The following is a 22,640-nucleotide window of genomic DNA, read 5'->3' as shown; positions in this document are numbered from 1 at the left end:
AAATGTTAAGAACATTATTAGGGTAGGTCTAATTTGAAAGTTTAGTAGGTGATAATATCTAATTTGCATAATGCAAAGTTCAGAAATAATAAGTTGCACTCAAACTTGAAAAATGTACCATTTAAATACATAATATATCGAACTATATTTTAATATTTCATTCCCAAGAGCCAAAATAAATTAGATGTAACAAGCACAGCATCACAACAAAAATGTCATGGTTAGGTTTACTTCACTGGCATTCTAGCACACTTTGTTGGATGTTCAGTGGTGCTGCAGGAAACAGACAAAAAGTGACTGTTATAGTCTCAGTGTGAAGAATAGGCTATATATCAAACAGAAGGAGTGCTTTAGAGCTACTGCTGCGTGAAAGCATTTCATTGTTTTTTAAGTAGCTGTGTGTGAAGTTTCCTAAGCAATGTTTATCAAGCTTTGTTCATCGATCCATTTTGATGCTAAATGTTCTTTCAGTTTTCCCCGGCCCTCTTCCAGACTATACATTTTTCTTCCGTAATTGGCTCCCCAGCTACGCATGTAAACATGCAGATGGAGTGCCATACTGCTGTGGGTCAGAGTGAATCTGCATACAATAAACATGATGAGCTCTGTGTCTTTCTACTTCTCACCTGGTAACTCCTTTTTATTGTCTAAATACAGCGCGAGTTGTTTATTGTGAGCTGGAGCCTGGGTCTCGGTGTAGCAGGTGGCCGTTACATTACAATAAAGGACACATCTGGTGGAGATAGAGTTCAATTTGACGTGCAGCACATGGTAGAATGGGGCCTGATGTGTAGAATATACACCCATCCAGCTATATAGTTGAAGCCATACAACTAATATTGTGTTGTTCTCGCTTGCCACCTAAACACCTCTGACCCATCGAGGCATGGACTCTGCATGACCTATAGGATTTCTGTGAAATCTGGCAGCAAGACGGATCCAATACTTCCTGTGAGTCATGAGATTGGACTTGTTTATTTAGCATATTCCGAAGATGCTTGTTTGGATTTGATATAGAGGGAGTTTGGAGGCCAAAGTCAACACCCTAAACTCCTCACATGTTTCTCAAACGATCCTTGAACAATTTCTGCATTGTGGCAAAAAACATTTCATGCTGAAAGAAAGGCATTAGGCAATATTATTGACATCACAATGTTTAGGTAGTAGGTACAGTACATGACCAGTAAAATTGCCCATTGCAGGAGCTTTATGACTGTAGGATTGTAGAGGCTGTGGTCAGCTAAGGAAACTTAATGCAGTGGATGAAAGACACATCATGCTTACATCCTTTTGACAAAATGTCCAGCAAGTGTGATCAGCAAAGAACTGGCAGAAACCAGTGGGAGCCAGGTACACCCATTTACTGTCTGGAAAAGTCTGGCCAGTGGTCTTAATGGAAGAATTGTGGTCAAAAAACTATACCTCCGACATGGAAACAAGGCTAAGCGACTGAGAGAGTCAAAATCTGAAATATTTGGCTGCAGCAGGAGGCAAGTTGTTTGTCAAAGTCCTGGAGAATAGTAAAATAGTGAGTGTCTGCAGGCAACATGGTGGATTTTCTCTGAAGCATGGTTTGGGGCTGTATTTCTGCAAATGGAATTGGAGATTTGGTCAGGATTATTGGTGTCCCCAATACTGAAAAATATGGTCAAATCCTTTTCCATCATGCAGCAACCTAACCCAAAACATACTGTACAGCCAATGTCAGTTCTTTGCTGATGGCACTGCTGCACACCATTCGATGTTGAAGGAAAGCAAGGATGATGTGTCCTTCATCTGCTTCTATAAGTTTCTATTGCCAACCACTGCATATACAGTCCTCAACATGCGTTTTTTGCCTTTTTAAAATAGCTCTAACAGCACATCTTGAAATCCCAGTCTGCTTTGAAATCTTTGCCTGGGGGTGACCCTGTGTCTTGTTCCTGTGCTCAGTTTTGCCATGGTGTACAGTGTACAGTATGACCTGTGACTCGAAACTGTCTTCCACAACCTTACGTTAAATAAAATACTGTATGAATTATTAACAGCTGCATTTTTATTTACAGTTGCATTACAGACAATATGCATGGGGAAAGATTTATTTATTATGGATAAACAACTCTTTCAATTCAACACATTTTTCCCATTAATGGTACGTCTCCTCGTTCAGTGGCAGCGTCTTTTAAAATAACACTGCATACAATTTGTATGAGAGCATTAAATTTTTTTAAACATTTAGATAAATATTTGTAATATATTGTCTTCTACGAATTTTGTTTTGTAAATCTAGAATCGTTTATGCTCATGAATATATACCGATTTGTGCGCGTATATATCTGCATCACGTGTGAAAATCTTAAGTGGATATACGCACTCATAGTAGTTATCGTATAGTTATTTAAACGCAGTGTCGGAATAATGAATTCCTCTCACTACAGGAATACACCTTTTCAGCTCTGTGCTGTCAGTTTAAATTCTAGGTCTGAGTGAACGCCATTGTCAGGTGCTTAACTCTCAGCTGTCTCGATCGTGGAATTGCATGCGACTTCATTAATGTCAGTTCGGATAAAATCATTGCTAAGCAAAATGTATGTTCATGAAAATATGCCAATAATGATGACCTTAATTACATGCAGCTTAATAGGCTAATAAAAATTAATATCCATTACCTCAATTATGCACTTCAATCTCAACAAGCTAAACTGTAGTCTTAGATGAACTATGATGAGAGACTTGAAAATGAAATATGGGCATGGGTATGGGCTACCCAAATATTTAGTACGGTCATAAACCTCTAAGATCTTATTCCCAGGTGTCAGTCATAACTTACACTCTTGATTTATCTGCAGACGGAAGTAAAGCAAGTACAGCCAATGTCATACACTGTAAACTGCAGTAAAACTAACTAAAGCTATTATAGCTTCTAGGGTATTCAAATAGAAATCTGCAGTGAAAAAAATACAAATAAATAATAAAAAACGGTTGAGTGACGGGGAAAAATAACCTGTTCTGTGATAGTGATTTCCTGTCAGAGTATCTTGTCTGTATTGGAGGAAAAAGAATGTGCATATATTATCACATCCCAACATATTCTAAAGAATAAAAGAAATCCAACAATGTGGCCAAAACCGGACTTTCGGTTCGGTGCCCACGTGTACTGAATGCAATTCTTCTTTTACATGCGGAACATAATTAAAATCTGAGTTCTATTACGAACATATTTTAGTGGCGGACCGCAAGTTTTTTTAGTCTCCGTCTCGCACTTTGAGTCTAGTGTCGCTACTCGATCCATACCGGAAACACGAATTATGTTGGCGATGACTGGATGTGGCAGCGATTTTGCGCATGTGCAGAACAAAATCTGCAAATGCGCAAAATCGAAGCCATTTTTAACGACAGTCTTGCGATATGGATTCTTATGCGTTTTATGTACAGCTTCGAGGATTTTTCTTAAAAGGGAAAAAAAACAGGACAATTCCGCATATAGAGGGAGTGAATGACGGATGAAAAGAATGAATTCATTCATGTTGATAAATAAATCGAATAGATAAATAAATAACAATCTTGTGTTTCTTAAATTCAGAGATTTGTTAACAGTTATGTAGAATATGCGCAGAAACTCACATACTGTATTTTTCGGACTATAAGCCGCTACTTTTTCCCACGTTTTAAACCCGCAGCTTAAACAACGAAGCGGCTTATTTATGAATTTGTCCTCGGTTTTTCCCGGTTTCACAAACTTCAAGGCAAAAAACTGAACCCCATAACATTAGACCAGGGGTGCCGTTAGGGGGGGGTGCAGAGTATGCCAGGCATATGGGCCCAAGAGAACGCTAGGGGGCCCCACAATCATCAATTAAAATTTTTCCAATTAGTTTTTTTTTTTTTAATCGTACATACACACATTTTAAATAATAACACTGGTGAAATAAAATTAATTCCCTGTAAATAAAATTTAACTATATTAACTTTATTAATAATAATATAACATATATATATATATATATATATATATATATATATATATATATATATATATATATATATATATATATATATATATATATATATATATATGGGGGCCCAAACTTCTTTACTTAAAACTGTTAATTGCGCCCCTGCATTAGACCAATGAAATTTCCTAACGGAAACGAAAAAACGCACCTCACCTGTGTTCTGAGCTGCACGGCATCGTTTTTTTTTTTTTACGCGCATAGACTTCAGATAAGAACTGTTTTATAGAAGTTTCTGGATTATGGAGCGCCGTTACTGCACATAGAGACGTGATGTGATGGTGACATCAGATTTTTGTCCCACTTTGTCTACAACTTGCTTCGGTAGTACTCTAAGGCACACATGCAAACACACTCACGCATACACAGGACTCCACTCAACCGATGTGATGACTAGGCTATCATTTCTTTTGTGTTACATCTCCATAACAACAGCTTGAGTGGCTCGGAGACAGAGAGAGAGAGAGCGAGAGAGAGAGCGAGAGAGAGAGAGAGAGAGAGAGAGAGAGCGCTCTATAGAGTTTCTGTCCCTCATAGTGCGGGTGGAGAAAGTGGCAGTGCGAGTGTGTGAGTGCTTGTGTGAGTCACTCGGATGATAGTAGTACAGCTGGATAAGGGTCCGAGGATTGGGATGGGCAGAATACTATGAAAGTGAAGGCAGAGATTGGAGAGCATCTACCTCAGCAAATGGTAAGAAAACCTACAGCATTTATTTTGCATGTGGGTGTGTGTATGTGTGCAGGACATGTAAAGTTATATAACAGTCAGTACATGTGGGTTTGGTGGAACGGTGCATATTATAAACTATTGCAAGAAAAATCATTTTCTGGTGGTTTTTAGAGAGAAAAAACAGCATCTGATATACAGATATAGAATCATTGTGTTTGAATGTCACTGTGTGGCTTCACTATTTAATTAGTGTGTTAAGTGCTGGACAGGAGGTTGTGACCTTGTTCATGCAGCTCTCCCACGTACACACATGCACACATATACAAACACACACACACACACACACACACACACACACACACACACACACACACACACACACACACACAAACACTCTCACTGCTTTTGCTGTCTGTCTGAGCTGAACATTACATTTGGTCCGTCCTTGGGTGTGTAAAGCAAATTCATCTCCTTTCTTATCCCCTTGTATTGTATTGTAGTGCCGGCATAACAGCTCAAGGCAAACAAGTAGATGATAACTTTACAAGCACTTTTACATTTACAAGCAGTTACATCTAAGTAGATTACTTAAAGGAACCAACCTGAGGTTTTTTTTCTTGTATGCCAAATATTTCCTAAGGTAGGAAGTGAGTTTAGGGCTGATCACATGTCAAATAGTTGGATTATGAGATTTTATGTTCATTATTAGCATTGATAAAACTGCTACATATTTTTTGTAATGTGATCTTACTCGTATTACATATTCAGCGTCAATGGAAATCTGAAAGATAAGTGTGTGTGTGTGTGTGTGTGTGTGTGTGTGTGTGTGTGTGTGTGTGTGTGTGTGTTAAACACACTAGAGCACTCCAGGTTGAGAGTGTACTTTAGATTTTAGTGTTGCATTGTGAGAATCAATAGTACAGATTGTTTTAGTTTAAATATTGTTATATCTACAGATTAACTATATAAGTATCACACTTATATGTACAGTATATTGCTGTTTCCATGATTTGAATGATCACCACACCATCAGTACTGATGTTAGTATTATGATCTTAGGACCCGTGTGACATGTAAAGAAAGACTCACAGACATGGAGAGCAATTGCAAGTGCAGGAACTGATTTATTTTATATTCACACAAACAAAAAAAATGCAAAATAACTTTAAACCTAAACGAGAAAACAAACACCGGCAAGTCATGGAGTACATGAGTACATATAACGATACAATAAAGATACATATGAAGCAGCAACCGATGCGATTGCGACACGATTCCGTTCCTATGACGATGCAGTCCGAAACGATTTCCATTTGATTTAACACAATGCGAATCAATGCAGTACGATAACATGGAAAATATATGATGCTATGCAACTCAGTATGGTACATATAGTTTACTTTTATTTGTTTGCTTCAGACAGAAAGCGAATCATCAATTTACATGTCTTCTAACGCATGGTCCTATTACAAACAGGCCTTTTGTAGTGCATAAAAAGATTATATAAAACCAGAGGTTCTTTTCCTGTTCTGTCTTCAGGAAGATGGAGCTCTACCTCTACCATGTTAATCTGTATTCTATGTGAGTCTCAGGACACGCCTCAGTCTCAGTGGTATTGAGATACGTCAACGCGCTTGAGACAGTCTAGTGAGGAGAAATCGATGTACATATAAAAAACTGGTCATAAGTTATTTGTCAATTTCTAAACAATAAAAGTATCTACTAAAAAGCACATCTACTAAAAAATTATATATAAATATATCGCTTTTTACCCAGCAAATATGGGTTAAATGATGCATCACGATACAAATGGCAACTTGTATCAGATGCACACTTTTTTAATCGAAGTGCTAATTAAAATGAATGTGTATCAGGTGCATAAGCAAACGCATTGCTTGGGACGTTGAATGTAATGGCTTATGGGAAATGTAGTCCCTGTACATAATCCTGACATAATCTTGTCCATAGTTACACTGCGGCTTTGTTTAAAAAAGCAAAGCAAAAACAGGTGAACGACGATGTTGTTTTGGATTATGAGAAATTTTGTGCTTGGGTTATAAAATATAATACATTTTAGCAATTTCAGCCTTAACAATGTGGCGTTTGCACTCACATTCACTAAGAAAATATCTGAGCAGAGATAACATAGCAAGGTCACTTAGCACATGCTGTCATATAACTTTGAGATCAGTGCGGGCAAATCATAAAAACACTCGCATTGATTTTCATGTTTTAAATACACCGTTACCTTGATCTTCCTCACTGTTTTAGATGTTTGTGTGGAACTTTTTTATATTGTATGTGTGTTGTGTGTAAAATTCACTAATCCTTGTTGCAGCAAATATTCATTTAGCTTCTACATGCCTTTTATTTTTCCATGTTGCATTATTTAAGTGACACATGCAGCCTGTATTTACTGACCCTCTCTATCTCCCTTCTCTTGCTCTTCCTTACAGGCTAACTTGAAGAAGTTTATGGAGTATGTTCAGCAAAGGAATACAGAGAAGGTTTCAAAGTTTCTGGAGAAGGGCCTGGACCCAAATTTCCATGACCCAGAGACTGGAGGTGAGTCAAATAATCATCACTTTACAGCATGAGGAGTCTCTCAGGTGTACTCTTTGGTTATGGATCAGCTCTTAGAGCTGTTTTATAGAACAGTGTCTGTGCTCATATTTTCACAAATGAAACAGATTTTACTTTGGAATTAAGTTTAGATTCGATTTATTTCTGATGGTTTTGGGTTCATGAGAAAAGTTCCAATTTATATGACGGACCAAATAGTGCTATTTTTTATCTGATGGCAATAATAATACAGTAATCCCCCGTTTATCGTGATGGTTACGGTCCAAAACCGCCCGCGGTATACGAAAAAGCGCAATAAGCAGACGTTTTTTATTGTTTAAGTCGTAAATCATCCTCCCACATACCACATACAAAATACACAGAAAACATTTGCAAGAATATAGAGAGTACATTTATAGTGAGTACATGTACTGTACTGTATTAACATTTCTAACTCATTTTATAATTAATAATTATATTTTTGATAAATTTCGACATAAAACTCATTCCTAAACAATTCCCTATAAGTTTTTTGGTCTGTCGTGCTCGCCGCGAGAGACCAGGAAAATCAGCAAAACACATTATTTATGTGGCAAGTGCAATTTCGCAATAAACCGGGGTGCGAGATTTGAACCACGGTACAGCGAGGATTATAGTATTAATAATAATAATCAGTGACGGGCCGTGCATTTGGTACCTGGGCCTTTAGTGGGGATTTACCCAATTTAATCCACCTCTTAATACCACCTTTATCACGTCGCAATTGTGGAAACCATCAATACTGTACAAAAACTCCAAACCTCTACACTTCCACCACAACTGTGCACCTACATCATCTGGAGCAGTTCAGAATCAATATTTGTCTAATAACATGACAAAAACTTTACAATTTTAATAAAATACAACCTACTCACCAGAGGTGCAGACTCATAATGTGCACCGCTCTTCAGAGGCTGTAATCCAGTAGTACCGCTCGTATTCCCTGGTCTGGAAGCGGTGAACAAACCCTTTCCCAGGCTGAGACAAGCTAGCTAGTGTCGGTGTTGGCTGACCTTCTCACGATGTCTAGCTTTTCTTGAGAATGTATTTAAAAAAATGTCCCAGATCAAATCAATTATTCTAAAAGTCTAACTCAGATGTATTAATGTGTGCAGAGAAACTGACCTATTTCATAAGTAAACTATGGTTAAAAAAAAAAAAAGGCCAGCAGTATTGAGTTTGAAGGCCCTGGGCAGATTAGATTGACATGGCAGCACATAGAGGCTGATTGGACAAAAAAATCTAACATCCACATACACGTACTGGAAGCAGTGCAGCCAAGAGAAACGCTACGAAATGTAGAGTTTAAACTGTTGGGAATAAATTTATAAAATTTCATGGAACAAATATTAGAATTTCGGGTTGTAAATGTAGGTCAGTGCTTCTGATAGTGTTTAGGCCAGCAGAGAAGGCTTTGCTGGCCCTGACCCCCCCTGCCACTGATAATCATAATAGTTTTAAGTTATCTTAAATCTAAGGTCACAGCAGACTCAGAATGTTTACAATGAGAACATCAGATTAAATAAAAAACACTGAACAGACAGAACAAACCACTTATATAAGTAACAGTGGTGTGGTGCAGCTGTAGAGGACAACTTTACCTGTAACGCTGCCTGTATACACAATCTGCTCCACATGCGTCCATATGGTGTACATGTGTTTAGACATGAATGCAGTGAGCAGAATAGAGAGAAAGGTTAGAGTATATTGAAAAGACTGTGCTGTATGATGGAAGGTTAAATTCAAACCAACATGCAAAATGTAGTATTAATTTCTGCACTGTAAAAACACAAGGGAACTGGTGAGAAATTGAATCAAAATGATTTATTTCAGATAATTAAAATTTAAATTTTATTTGTTACATACACATTTATACAGAGTACGACATGCACTGAAATTCCAGTGATCATTAACTTTTTTATTCACAAATGCCATCAACTGTCGTAATTTGGTATGTGTTTTTGACTTAGTTACATTTATAAATAGTTTAACATTGACACTCACGACCTCGATAGTTTGTGACTTTTTATTTGGAACTGAACTAAGGGTAACTCTGTTTGTACTAAAAAATTACACAGAAACTTTTATTATTTTATTTTAGACAATTTTAATATTGTATTATTCATTTAAAGTAGTAAATAAAACATTTATGACAAGTAATTCACAATTTTTGTTGAGTTTACAGTACATGTATAATTCCCCCTGGAAAAGGAACCATTAAAGGCAGTGGGTCAAAACCTTGTGATCTTTTGTTACTCACAAGGGGTCATAGAATAGAATTTTCCCCAAACAACAAGAAGTAAAAAATCTAATTTTACAAAATTCAGTAAGCTTTCATACATGGAATGTCTCTAAAACAGCATATAATCTGAGAGCCTTTATAATATAACACCACATGAAAGTGAGATACAAGAGCATGATTTTATATCCAGATTGCTGGATGATGTATTGGTCAGAATAAGGAGGGCAAAGCTGTCTTATTATTGCAGTCATAGTGAAGCTACACTGGTTCATCAGCAGCACAAAGTCCTGCGTCTGACATGTAACATTCCTAATGGTTTAACTCATGCTGATCTCATGAAGGAGTAAAGCCGATCCTGAGCATTGACTCAGCTAAAGCAGGTCTACTGACTTTCCCGTTTTCCACAGAAAGGGATAAATGCCTAAAGATTATTCAATGAAAATATAATTACAGTTGCCCACATTATTCGCCTATACTATTCATTGGTGTCTTCATTTGTGTTTCTGCATATGTACAGGTTTATTTCTGGCGCATGTTCATTTGTTGGCATGCTTTTATTAGCGAGATTTAGGCTATTGGCTGTAGCTGAATTAGGAGCGAGACGTTCATATTTTCAGCACTGGACTTTCAGAAGACACTGAGAATTAAAGAAGCCGAATTAAAACGTCTTAAAAACGTCAGTCTTATAAATTATCATATCAGCTTGAGCTAGCTATCCAATGAAATTCTGTCATTTTCATTTTGCGTTCATATTTGATATATTTTATATATGTACATATTTGTATATTTTATTATATATATATTTTTTTTTTCACGAGAGAGAGAGAGAGAGAGAGAGAGAGAGAGAGAGAGAGAGAGAGAGAGAAGTATAAAGGAAAGAGATCTGGTTCTGCATGAATGATCATGGACTGACCTCTGACAGTGCATTAAGGGAAAGCCAGATTACTTTTTATGCAAATGAACTCATCTTTATTCAAGATTGTTCATTCAGTTGTTTTGAATGACTTATGTGCAACCTTTGGAAGCGATAATGGAACAAAATAATGTGTGTATGTTGTTGTGTGTGTCTCATTGACAGGAAGTGTTGACACTCGTGTAGTGTGTCATATTAGAGATTTTTGAATACTGATTATGTAATTCAGTATTCCGCAGTAAAGAAAGCGTCAGTGTCGAAATCAGATCGAGTTTAATATCGCCACATGCCTGTAGGGGACACTGACAATAAGAAAGCAGTGATTTCCTAAAGCAAAACATTTACTAATGTGATATTTGAGTTCATTTAAACAGTAGTTTCATGTGTAGAAGTGGGTGGCGTTTTTTGTCTTGTGGTTTCAAACTCAGACTTGCACCTCAGTGCTTTTATAACACTTACTGTATGCTGTTTGGATGGAAAGTTCTAATCTATCTCTATAAGAACAGCAATGACTGTAGACCCGTACACTAATACGTTATCATTCTGAATTAACAGTTTACACAGGGTATGTGTATGAAGGTCAGGATAAACGTGAATTTTTTTTAAGCCTGTTTGGTTTAATGGTTTTCTGTATACATGTACAAAAAAGTCTGTCATGACAGCACTTAAAGGTAAAGCTGTGACTATGAAGTAGTAGTGGTTTTTGAGTTTTTGAGTAAATGTACTTTGTTAATGTACTTAAGTAATTTTTTGCTTACTTTCTACTTTTACTATTAAAGATATCAGCAATTTTTAGAGAAATTTATAGGTATATCTTATCTTATCTTAATCTTTTTCTCAATGAATTTTTACTTCATTATTTTTTATTTGATAATGAATGTTAATAATTACAATCCGTGGCTTATTTATTCTGCAGGAAAGGCGATATCGGCAACCTTTTTTGCCAATCTATGCTGCTCAACATAAAAACGAATTATTACCTGATGGTTCTTCTACTTTGTAACATGATACTGTAATTTTACTCGTTAATTAAATAAGATACCGTTTTAAAAGATTGCTTTACTACTTTGTCTCTTTGACTGACATGTTTGATCTTTGTTTCATTCTGGCATGTTGAAGAGGCTGTTGTGTTGATGTTCAATACAGTGTTGAGGTGTAAAATCTGATTTAAATTTTAGGAAATAAAACCTCAAAATCAACTGTTTTTTGGCTTTTCACTAACGTGACAAATACTCAAGTACTCTTTAAATCAGATACCCTAAGACTTTTACTCGTCATATTGGAAATCATTAACTTGTAATGGAGTAAGTTTCACAGTAAGCTTTCTACACTTTTACTCAAGTATGATTTTCAGGTACTTTTTACACTTCTGCTTTATAGTTTTCTGAGAGGAACAGTTACTTATTTAGTTATTTTGTGTATTATAAAGAATGACATTGCGTTCAGTTGGCAGATTTCTGATGTAGAATAGGCATGCTGTGGTCAGCCCACATCACTCCACCCAATCACTGATTATTTTATTTGTAGTTAACGCCACAAGGCAAGTCGTTTATTACTTACTTACAGTAATACTTGAAATTCCTGGGAGCCATTTGCACATCCAAGCTAACATAATTTTTTTAAATTACATACCATTTATAAGACTAGTTTGTGTAGTTAAGATGTAAATTCTAATTACTGAATTATACCTCATGCTGTAATAATAAATAAACAATACAACAAGATTTGTTCCGGGAGATCAGGAGTCTGAATTCCACAGTGCCATAGTATTTCATGAATTATAAGTGAAAGACAGGCTCGCCTTTTCCTCCTGTCAGTCAAATCCAAAATAGGCCATTGCTGGCATCGTTTTGTTCATGTATGGTAACTCACTGGTTAAGGCGTTGGACTTTGGATCGGAAGGTCACAAATCCCAGCATTGTCAAGTCACTGCTTGGGCTTCAATGCCAAACACAGTGTGGGTGATGTGGGGGATAAGTGGCTGTTGCTGAATTAGTAAAAACTGTCTAACACTTAGTAAAAACAAGGATACTTATGTTACATTTTCTTCCGTGTGTTTGTGTGTGTTGATGTGTCCATAGAATGTCCATTAACGATGGCGGCTCAGTTAGAAGGCTGTGCAGAGCTCATTAAGGTGTTGAAAGGTGGAGGAGCTCACCTGGACTTCAGAACCAGAGATGGCATCACTGCTCTCCACAAAGCTGTGCGCACAAAAAACCATACAGCTCTGATAGTAAGTACAACACACACACACACACACACACACACACACACACACACACACACACACACACACACACACACACACACACAAACATACAAGATGTGTGTGTACAAGCCGTGCTTCTCATATGGGATCAAAGTCAGTGCCCTCATATACTCATAAAGAAAATCCAGAAGCAGTGTTTGTGGAGTGATAGAGAGAGAGAGAGAGAGAGAGAGAGAGAGAGAGAGAGAGAGAGAGAGAGAGAGAGAGAGAGAGAGAGAGAGAGAGAGAGGGGGGGGGGGGTGACTAGAGAGAAAGGGTAAGAAAGAAAGAAACCTGAGGGACTTAAATGTCTCCTGCTGACATACAGTACCAATTTGTTGTAATGTTTTGTTCCAGACAGAATATCCTTCCCCCTTCTTTACATCTAAAAGAAATAGGCAGTCCGATGTACTGTATATCACGTCTATGAGGTTATTGAACACACACAATGACAATATTATTACACTGCATAAGTGGGAACCAAAGTGTATCTCATAAACAAAGGTTGTACTAACAGGATATTAGAGACTTCAGGTGACAATTTTAGGCGCCCAGGCCATAGTCAGCTCCTTCAATAAACTTTCAAAGCAGTGATCCATCCTTCATATTACTGCACTTTGTAGATATACCATGTAGCCCTTGCTGGTATTTCACCTGCTTTTTACACTTTATTAGCTCCTATCTTGGTCTAATCTCAGGGCTAAATAGGGGTGTAACAGTACATGTACATGTAGGTCTTTTGGTTTGGTGAATTCCAGCACAACAATATTAAGTGGCAGACAGCAAATTTGTTTAGTAGATTTGCAAGTATTTTGTAACATCTTTACCACAGTCTATCAATATGGATTTTTTAGCGTTTTCTTCAAAATATGTTCTTTCAAGGAGAAAATCCTGACAATTCTGCACACTCTACTCGAGGGAGTGAATAAATGAAGGATGGAAGGAATGAAGCTTACTTTAACAAATGATAGAACATATCTTTAGAAAAGTAAATATTAAATGTAAAGGGTGCACCCCCCCACACACACACACACACACACATATTTATTTACGCATCTATATTACCCAAATGGAGTCTAACAAATGTAAACTATTTAATTCTTTGTTTAATTTGATTCAATTATTTTTATTTTTGTAAATTTCACAGATTACTTAGTTGAATCAATATAATAAAAAAGGTGTATTGCATTAATTAGTGTGTTCTATTTTGTGTGTGTGTGTGTGTGTGTGTGTGTGTGTGTGTGTGTGTGTGTGTGTGTGTGTGTGTGTGTGTGTGTGTGTGTGTGTGTGTGTGTGTGTGTGTGTATAGACACTACTAGACCTTGGTGCAAGTCCCGACTATAAAGACAGCCGAGGTTTGACTCCATTGTACCACAGCTCGATGGTGGGAGGCGACCCGTACTGCTGTGAGCTGCTCCTGCATGACCATGCTCAGGTTGGCTGTGTGGATGAAAACGGCTGGCAGGAGATCCACCAGGTAACACACACACACTATCACTAAAACAACACAAAAAAACAACAGATTCGATTTAGCAATTAATCAAAACAGGGTCAAGCTCAGATGGCAGGCTCAGATGTCTGATTGTAATAGTTTACTTCCTGTTTAAAGTTTAATTCAAGGCTATTTTCCAATACCAATGGAGATGATTTACAGCAGTTCATAACTTGCAACCTGTAAGAAAGTAATTCTGCTCTGAACCCACTCGGCTGCAGAAAATGAATCAAACTCGTATTGTTTTGTTGAGAATTGTTTCAAAATTGTGAGCTGCCGCAACAGAGACATAAAATGAGCAAAAGTACAGAGCTATATCCCTGCAGAAATACCATTTATTGTAGAAGTTTTATACTGACAAATGAAAATGGGAAATAATTCCTTGATGTCATAGACATAGTCATAGTCATTTATAGCCAGTTCCCTGGTCTTTGTGGTCAGGTGGCGTTTTTTGGGGTAAAAGGCTTGTTACAAGTGCATTTTCTGCCTTACACACCACTCAGCTTTTTTTTTTCCAGTAAGGCTTTAGCTAGAAACAGTAAGATAAAGACTGTGATTTGAGCTCTGCCTAGATTTAACCTTTGTGTCTGGAATCATTTACAGCTCTAATGCTCCCAAACCCTCTTCTTGGACACATAGTAGACCTCATGAAGACATAACCCACATCTGACATCGACTTATCACTCTCATAATAAAGACCGCGGTGCTGTCCATCCTGCATGACTGAATCCATGTCAGTCTTTTCTTCAGAGGCTCTGGGCTTTGGTGTGCTTCGCTGTGTTTGGCTGGATTTTGGTGCTCAGCGCATGGCGCTAACAAATTGTGTTGAAGTAGAAATGACTGATGAGGAATGATGTGTATGTACGTTAGTGTTTGGCAGGGCCCCCTAAAGTAATGTTTTTTTTTTTTTCCCATTAAAGCTAAAAAAGCCAAAAGATTGTTTGTGTGTGTGTGTGGACACTACTACTAAAGCCTAGGTGTTTACAAAGTCTCGCCAGAGACTGTATTGTCATAAAGACATTATAAGATCAATAAAATCTAAAGAAATATGGGACAGGTGGATTAAGTGGATAAAGATTCAGAAGAAATATAGGATACACACACACACACACACACACACACACACACACACACACACACACACACACATACACACATACACACACACACATACACTATATAGTATGTAAAAAAGATTATTATGAGCTTTTTGAACACCCCGTTCCAAATTTAGTTTCAATCGGCTGTAACCGCCACTCTTCTAGAAAGATGTTTGTCGGATTTGTTATACTGCTTTTGTTTAACTAGTTATCATGTAAATACTATTACAATTTTAATTCCCAATGGTAAAGGAGGAGCAAGTTAGTTTACCGTTTTTCCCCACGTTTTGAACCCTGCGGCTTAAACAACGTAGCGGCTAATTTATGGATTTTTCCTGGGTGTTTCCCGGGTTCACAAACTTCAAGCCAAAAAACTGAACCCCATAACATTACACCAATGAAATTTCCGAACGGAAACGAAAAAACACACCTCACCTGTGTTCTGAGCTGCACGGCATCGGGAGAAAAAACGCCAAAAGATAAAATCCCGAGAGAAATAGTTGTGAAAGGAAGGAGGAAGACAGTGAACAATGACTTTCTTGGTCGGCTACTGTTTAGATACAAGCCGTTGTAACGCGTTGAGTCTGGGTGAAGGGAGAGCTCACTAACTCCAGTTGCAACAGAAATCATATAAGCACAGACAGGTTTCCAAAACTCGTGCTTTTTTATCATTCTTGCCAACAGCGTTAAGGGTTAATCAAAGAAACTTAGAAATGAGCATCAGAAAATAATAAGGACATATTCCTCGTCTTGCACACGTGCAGTAATAGCGGAAAAATGTGGCATGCTATTCCCAAAACACCGCTCTGCTCTTAAAGGAAGCGCAACATATTTCACCCGTTACACCGTGTGTTCGTTAAAGCCTGTGTAAAGTACATTAGTGTAGACAGCTTATATAATATATTAGCTTATAGACAGGTGTGGCTTATTTATGTTCAAAATAAAAATATTTGTAAAATTTAGTGGGTGCGGCTTATATATGGGTGCGCTTTATAGTCCGAAATTTACGGTACTTTAAACCTAGAAAACTAAAATGATCTTTGCTATCACTTTACATAAAGATGTAACACTAGCAAGTGCACGTTTCTATCTAAAAAAAAAAAAATCACATTCTGTACTTTGTTCATTTGATTGCTTTACTTTTAGAGTCTCATTTACCTCATTCGCATGCTCCATCAGTTACTCTTTCTTTATTGGAAGTCTCGCCAATCTCCTCCTTGCCCTAGTTACATATTTATGTGATTATTTCTGTTCCAATACTCAGTTTAAAAACACAAGTTGCTTTTCCTTCGCCCTGACAAACCGTCTCCCCTTTTTGATACCGTACCCAGTTTAAAAAGATCTCTTGGTTTGCTGGCCTTCGATGTTTAAGTGCTACTCTTTTAAACCTCTCATTTTGTGCTTTTTACACTACTTCTACTAAAGATTTACTTACTTTGATTACATATAGTTAATCACGTTAAAGCTCGCGTATTGCTCGGTGCAAAAGTGAAAGATATATTTAGCCATATATGGTTTTATGCTTATTGCCTCATATTAAGCTTGGATATATTTCATAAGTAAGCGTTTTCTTCATAATAACTGTTAGACTACCATAACATAGCATAAGTAAAGCTGGACTAAGCTAATTTTCTCAAACATTTCTCTACATTTTCTCTTAGATTTTGGAGTGTGCTTGTGGAGATTTGTGCTCATTCAGCCACAAAGGTGTTAGTAAAGTCAGGTAGTGGTGTAGGTGGGGTGAGGGAGGTCTGGGGTGCAGTCAGCATTCCAATTCATCCCAAAGGTGTTCAGTAGGGTTGAGGTCGGAGCGCTATAGCAGGCCACTCAAAATGTGTCCAAAAATGTTGTCCAAAAGGAGTTTACCAACACACATAGCCACAGACTTGGGTTATTGCTCCACGTAGCCTTTAACAGCCTTGCAACATGGCCCTGACTAATATTCTAACTTTGACATGCTGAAATGTCATTATGTTAGATAGTGTTGGGATGATCCGAACATTTTAGTGATGTGGTTCTTTGAATCAAAATGAGCAAATCTTTTTTTTTTTTTTTTTTTCATTTAGTTCATTCCGTTCTTTTGATTAGAAATAAAATAAAATGTAAAATTTTCAATAAGCAGATTCCCAACACATCTACATACACGGACTTTGACTTGATTTTGTGATGCTTTGCTCATGCACGTCCAGAAGAAAATGAATGAATCACTCTTTGAGACTTTTTCTGAATCACATCAAAGACTCGTTCGAAGTGATTCGTTTATTCTAAACGAGTCTCTAATGTGTTTTCGAAGAACTAGTGGAACACATCACTAATGTTAATATGCATCTGCATACCAGTGCAATGCTGACCAGAAGACCTCAGTTTTCTGGAGGAGGACCGAGGTTTGGGATAGGGTTTTAGACCAACCAGTGTAGCACCATAAAAATAAATTGTTATATTTTGTACTAGCTTCTGAATTTGACAGATACGCATGGTTTTGTCCCTGTGTAACCCATCCACTCTGGAGTCCATTCACACACCCATCACAGGCCTCAGTGACATTACATTATCTCATTCTGTAGCCCTCTATCTCTCACTGTCACACACTCTTCACCTCCTCCTCCTTCCCCACCACTCGTGTTCTCCTCTAACCTCTCTCTCTATCTCTCTCTATCTCTCTCTCTTCCTCACTATCCTATCTCTCTCGCCCTGGGACTGAGGGCCTCTTGTGCACAAAATCTGTGTTTTTACACTCCATGCTTCATTCATATGCAGAGAGGTGCTGAGTTGAGTAATAGAGAATTAGATTGTGACATTGATGATACAAAACAATTGTGCAATATTTTACGTACATCGGGGAATGCATGCAAGAGAGCAACAGGACAAAAGCAAGAAAAGCAAGAAATTCGAAAGTTCTTTTGGAGATACATGTCCCCAGTTTTTTCAAGATTTCTGTGTCTACATATCTATCGAAGGGATAAAATAGAAAACCTAAACAGTTGCACTACTCTTTTCACATTCTTGTGTGTGTGTGTGTGTGTGTTTGTTTGATCAGGCCTGCCGTCATGGACATGTGCAACATCTGGAGCACCTTCTCTTCTACGGAGCTGACATGAGTGCGCAAAATGCTTCTGGAAACACTGCCCTACACATCTGTGCCCTCTATAACCAGGTAAAACAGGCATGCTATACAGTGTCTTACTGAACACATTAGGAGTGTCCCTGACTAAGGATTTGTATAGTCGAGTCAGAATTCTCACATCTTACATCTTAGTTGACTGATAGTCAAATCATGCGTTTGTGTGTGTGTTGAAGAGATTGAAGAAAATGTATAAAAATATTTGCAGACAGGATTTGCACTCCAAATGTTGGCGAATCGGCTAAATTGCCTGCGCGAGCGGTAAATCCTGTCACAGGAGTTAAGAATATTTATTAAAAGCATTTAATGCTTTATTCACAGCATTATCATAACGGTCTGTATATTAACATATTGGGAGAAAAATTATAGTTTTATGTGGAATCAGACATTGAACACCCCCATATAACCAAAATGGCATGATCCTCGCACCTCTGCGAAGATTCACCTGTGAGAATCAGTGGTCGAATCAGTCTTTGACTATTCAGGGTCACCCATAGAATGCGTGTGCTTTCTCTAACTGCAGACCTAAATGAAATGAGGTACACACATATACCCAGGCTATATACGGATCTTTGTGCTTGCACCAGACATAGGTTTACTGCATTAAGGACCATGTTCGGTAACATGATTGCTAAGCAACACTGGCATTAAAAACTGAGTGTTGCACTTAAAGCTTCTCAGACAAAAAACTAGCCACGCTCACTGTGCAGTGTCAGTAGGACACACCTGGATGAATGAAGCATTAAAGCCGATCATCAGCTGTTGGCCAGACTATTAAAATAGAGATCATTTTGTTGTAGAAGTGGGAAAAAGGGTGCTATCGCATTTGGTGTAACATAAGCGGACGCATCAAAAGAAGTCAAGTTCTGTGTCAAATGCAGTGGACTCACACTATATCTACAAAAGTATTTGGACACCTGACTTTTCCTGCCATTTGTGGTTCTTCTCCAAACTGTTACCACAAATTTGGAGGCACACAACTGTATAGAATGTCTTTGGTTATTCAGTAAAATAAAATCTTGCATTCACTTGAACTTAGAAAACCAAACCTGTCTTCTCACCTCACCTACATCAGGACCTTTCTTTACTAACACCCTTCTGGCTGATGAACACAAATTCCCACAAGCACACTCCAAAATCTTCCCAGAAGTGTGGAGGGAATTATAATTATAATTCGGACTAAATGTGCACTGCGATGCTCAAAAAGCACATACAATACTTATGACCAGGTGTCTGCAAACTTTTAGCAATATAGTGTTTAATAAAAGAAAGGAATCATTTGGAAAGCATCATTACAATCCAGGAGAGTCTCGAGGCCGAGCCGTTGACTCTCTAAATAACAGGTTTTTGTTCATGTTTTTGAACATGCCAGACATATAACTTTCAGTCACATTATTCCAATTCTACTAAATAAAAAAAAACAAAAACCTCTGCAGTTTTGACCTCATCGCACTTTGGCGATAATTTAGTTAATGATGAAGATGGAAAATAAAATTAAATATTGATTTTATTATTTGTGCATTACTGTTTCGTTACTCATATTATATTCATTCCAACCAGCCAAACAGAAAGCACATAGACCCCTTTCAAGAGATGGACAATTAAAAAAAAACTCATTAATAAACATTGGGCCAAAATAAACAATGCAAAAAAAGGACTTTATACTCCCTCAGCCATATGAGAATGATGCAGACTAGCCTCTGTTTACTGGCACACACATCCTTAAACTCTCTTTATCTGTCTGTAATTGGCACTTTTCTTAGTAAGCACGGCTTGTGTATTTGGATGCCATGCAGAATATCTGAACATTTGGAACAGATGTGCATGTCAATTCAGACAGCTTGTCTCACCACAACTCTTCTGCCATGGTGCCAGTCATGTTCTAGCATCTTCACACTCATTTTCTAAATGAAATAATTACAGAACCTCTCATGGATTGGTGGAGGATCGGATTTATAGCTTGCTGTATTAAAAGTGTAATGTTTATCTCATTGCACACTGGATTAATATGTATGAGGAAGCAGTGGAGTAAATGATGTCATGCTCCATTTGTTTCTTTGGAACAGTTGGTTCAAAACTCTTTTTTTCTTTGGAAAAATGTGGATCGAGACACAATAAAATAAAAGTCGAGACACAGTTGGCCTTTTAGATTTGAGTTTTGCTTTGAAGAAATTGACTGAGTGCACATGTGCGAGCCTTGCAATCCAGACAATTAATATGGCAAAGAATTGCGTTCTTTTAGGGTATGAGAAATTCGTCTAGCACTGCAAAACGCTAACCACAGAATTTTTTTTTCAAAGCTAACAAATAAAAGTGTGATTATTTTATTTACTCAGCAATAACTGGTTTAAACCAGTGTTTCAAAAGCTGTAATATTTTTCAGTCTTTAACTTTATTTGAAACAGCTCATCATGACATGCTGTTCAAAAGCTTCCAGCTAGCAATTTGTTGGCACATCTGAGTGCCATACAAACAGACTATGTGTATGTAAACGTGTGTATGAGGTGGTATCTGTCATGACAGTAACTACGCAAAGGAAACGGGAGTAACTCAATCATTCTTTATTAAACTATCAGCACACAAATACGTAATGAGTCAAAGTACGAACCGTAAAACGTGTAGCATCTGGAATGCGGGTATATTCCGTAAAGAAAAGTAGAATCCGTAAGGTAAGTAAAATTCCTAAGGGATATATAATCCGTAGAGCCAGAATCAGGAGCAGAAACCAGCGGGGAAGTCCGGTAGATCACTGTGGTAATCATGTAGATCCGACAGCGGGTGGGGTTAGAGCGTGTGCTTATAAAGGGGACCAGGTAATGCAGAACAGGTGTCAGTGATTAGCGCCGGGAGTGGGTGAGAGAGAGCCGCTGAGGGGGCGTGGCAGGGGGATCCCTGACAGTATCATAATGGGGACTGATGGAAATAAATTCTTGATGCACATTTCCGGGAATGGAAATGATGGGCTCTTCCACTGTGAAGACTGTTGCTTCTTCTCAGGGTCATACCTGTACACCCATGTGTAAATCACACAGGAGGATTGGCTGGACTGTTCCGTATGACACACTGACAATTGCAGCAACGTTGTGGATTGTTCTCTGGCGATCATCATGCACAAGTTGCCGAATGGTTTTGACATTTTCAGTTGTTGAGCTTGTTGAAGGTCTTTCTGATCTCTCATTGTCTTTAGTGATATTCTTCCACTCTTGAAGCATGCATGCCACTTAACACACCTCAAACGACTCATTGCAGCATCACCGTAAACTGTTGTTATAACTTGCTGTCAATGATAAAATCCCAGGCGGGGTAATGCACGTGGTCATAATATTACCAGCTGCACAGCTCCCAATATACACAGGAAGATGTCTTTTGGCACACTGACTTATGAAGGTCGGTGCTCCCTGTGCCTGTGCGTGCAGTCTTGTGCTGCCATCTGTTGGCATGATACAAACAAGTCTCGAAACCTTTTGATACCATTTCATATACTGTATATACGTGATTATGTCATGACCTTTATTTATTTAGAGCAGATTTCATTTTATATATAAGGTAAGTTTACTTTAAAACACAGAAGAAAAATATATTTGCAGGTCAACCGGAATGGTAAAGTACAAAAAGAAACCAGTCCACCATGGTTCATTGCATTACCCCAATAAACTAAAGTTGCACTAATGATTTCTAATTTCATCTCTGATTCAAAAAACAAAATACTGTACTGCATTTTATCTTCATGCATTCTTGGAATCTGATTTCATGTTAGTTTGTTATATTTTTGTTTAAATTACTTTATTTTTAATCTGTAACCTTTAAATAATAGGTATTGGTCAGTTTTAAGCAAAGCTTAATGCATGAGGTAAATGTTAGGAAAAAAAATGTGTCACTTTAATTAAGCACTCTGTAAGATATATATTTATTTTGCAGTTAATTCTTGCACTGTGAGCATTTTATCCATACAGTTAACAGGTTTACCCTGCAGGCCAGACTGCCTTATAAAATAACCACTTTAACTTCAATTAGGATTCGGCAAATGAGCAGTTAATAACTTCCACAGAGCTCTAGCTTTCCTTATTTAATTACTGTTTGGTTTCATTTGGTTTCGTCTGCAGCCATAATTGCAGTTCAAACTTTAATGAAACATAAGAAACTACAGACTTTTAAAAACTTTTGACCAGCAGCGTAGTTACATTTACACTATGTATCTGTCACAATACAGGGGGGCTGACAGTAACAAATGCCAAATGAAAAACTGACTAAATTACAATTAA

At 37.6% G+C, this 22,640-nt stretch overlaps 1 protein-coding gene across 9 annotated transcripts in view; it reads left to right on the top strand.

Moving 5' to 3' along the window:
• Positions 1 to 22,640, top strand: part of shank3a (SH3 and multiple ankyrin repeat domains 3a) — a 272,211-nt gene that overhangs the window by 150,331 nt on the left and 99,240 nt on the right. For all 9 annotated transcript variants that reach the window (XR_014535302.1, XR_014535303.1, XR_014535304.1 and 6 more), the window contains 4 exons: positions 7,118 to 7,226; positions 12,499 to 12,650; positions 13,975 to 14,142; positions 18,295 to 18,411. Coding sequence is in view for 6 of the 9 variants with exons in the window: in XM_083551732.1 (XP_083407858.1) it covers positions 7,118 to 7,226; positions 12,499 to 12,650; positions 13,975 to 14,142; positions 18,295 to 18,411 (546 nt within the window). In the remaining 3 variants the exon portion in view is untranslated. The remainder of the gene's footprint in view (positions 1 to 7,117; positions 7,227 to 12,498; positions 12,651 to 13,974; positions 14,143 to 18,294; positions 18,412 to 22,640) is intronic.

The sequence above is a fragment of the Silurus aristotelis genome (genome assembly GCF_946808225.1).
Source record: "Silurus aristotelis genome assembly, chromosome: 10".
Taxonomy (NCBI): Eukaryota; Metazoa; Chordata; class Actinopteri; order Siluriformes; family Siluridae; genus Silurus; species Silurus aristotelis.
This window is presented reverse-complemented; position numbering and strand designations above follow the sequence as displayed.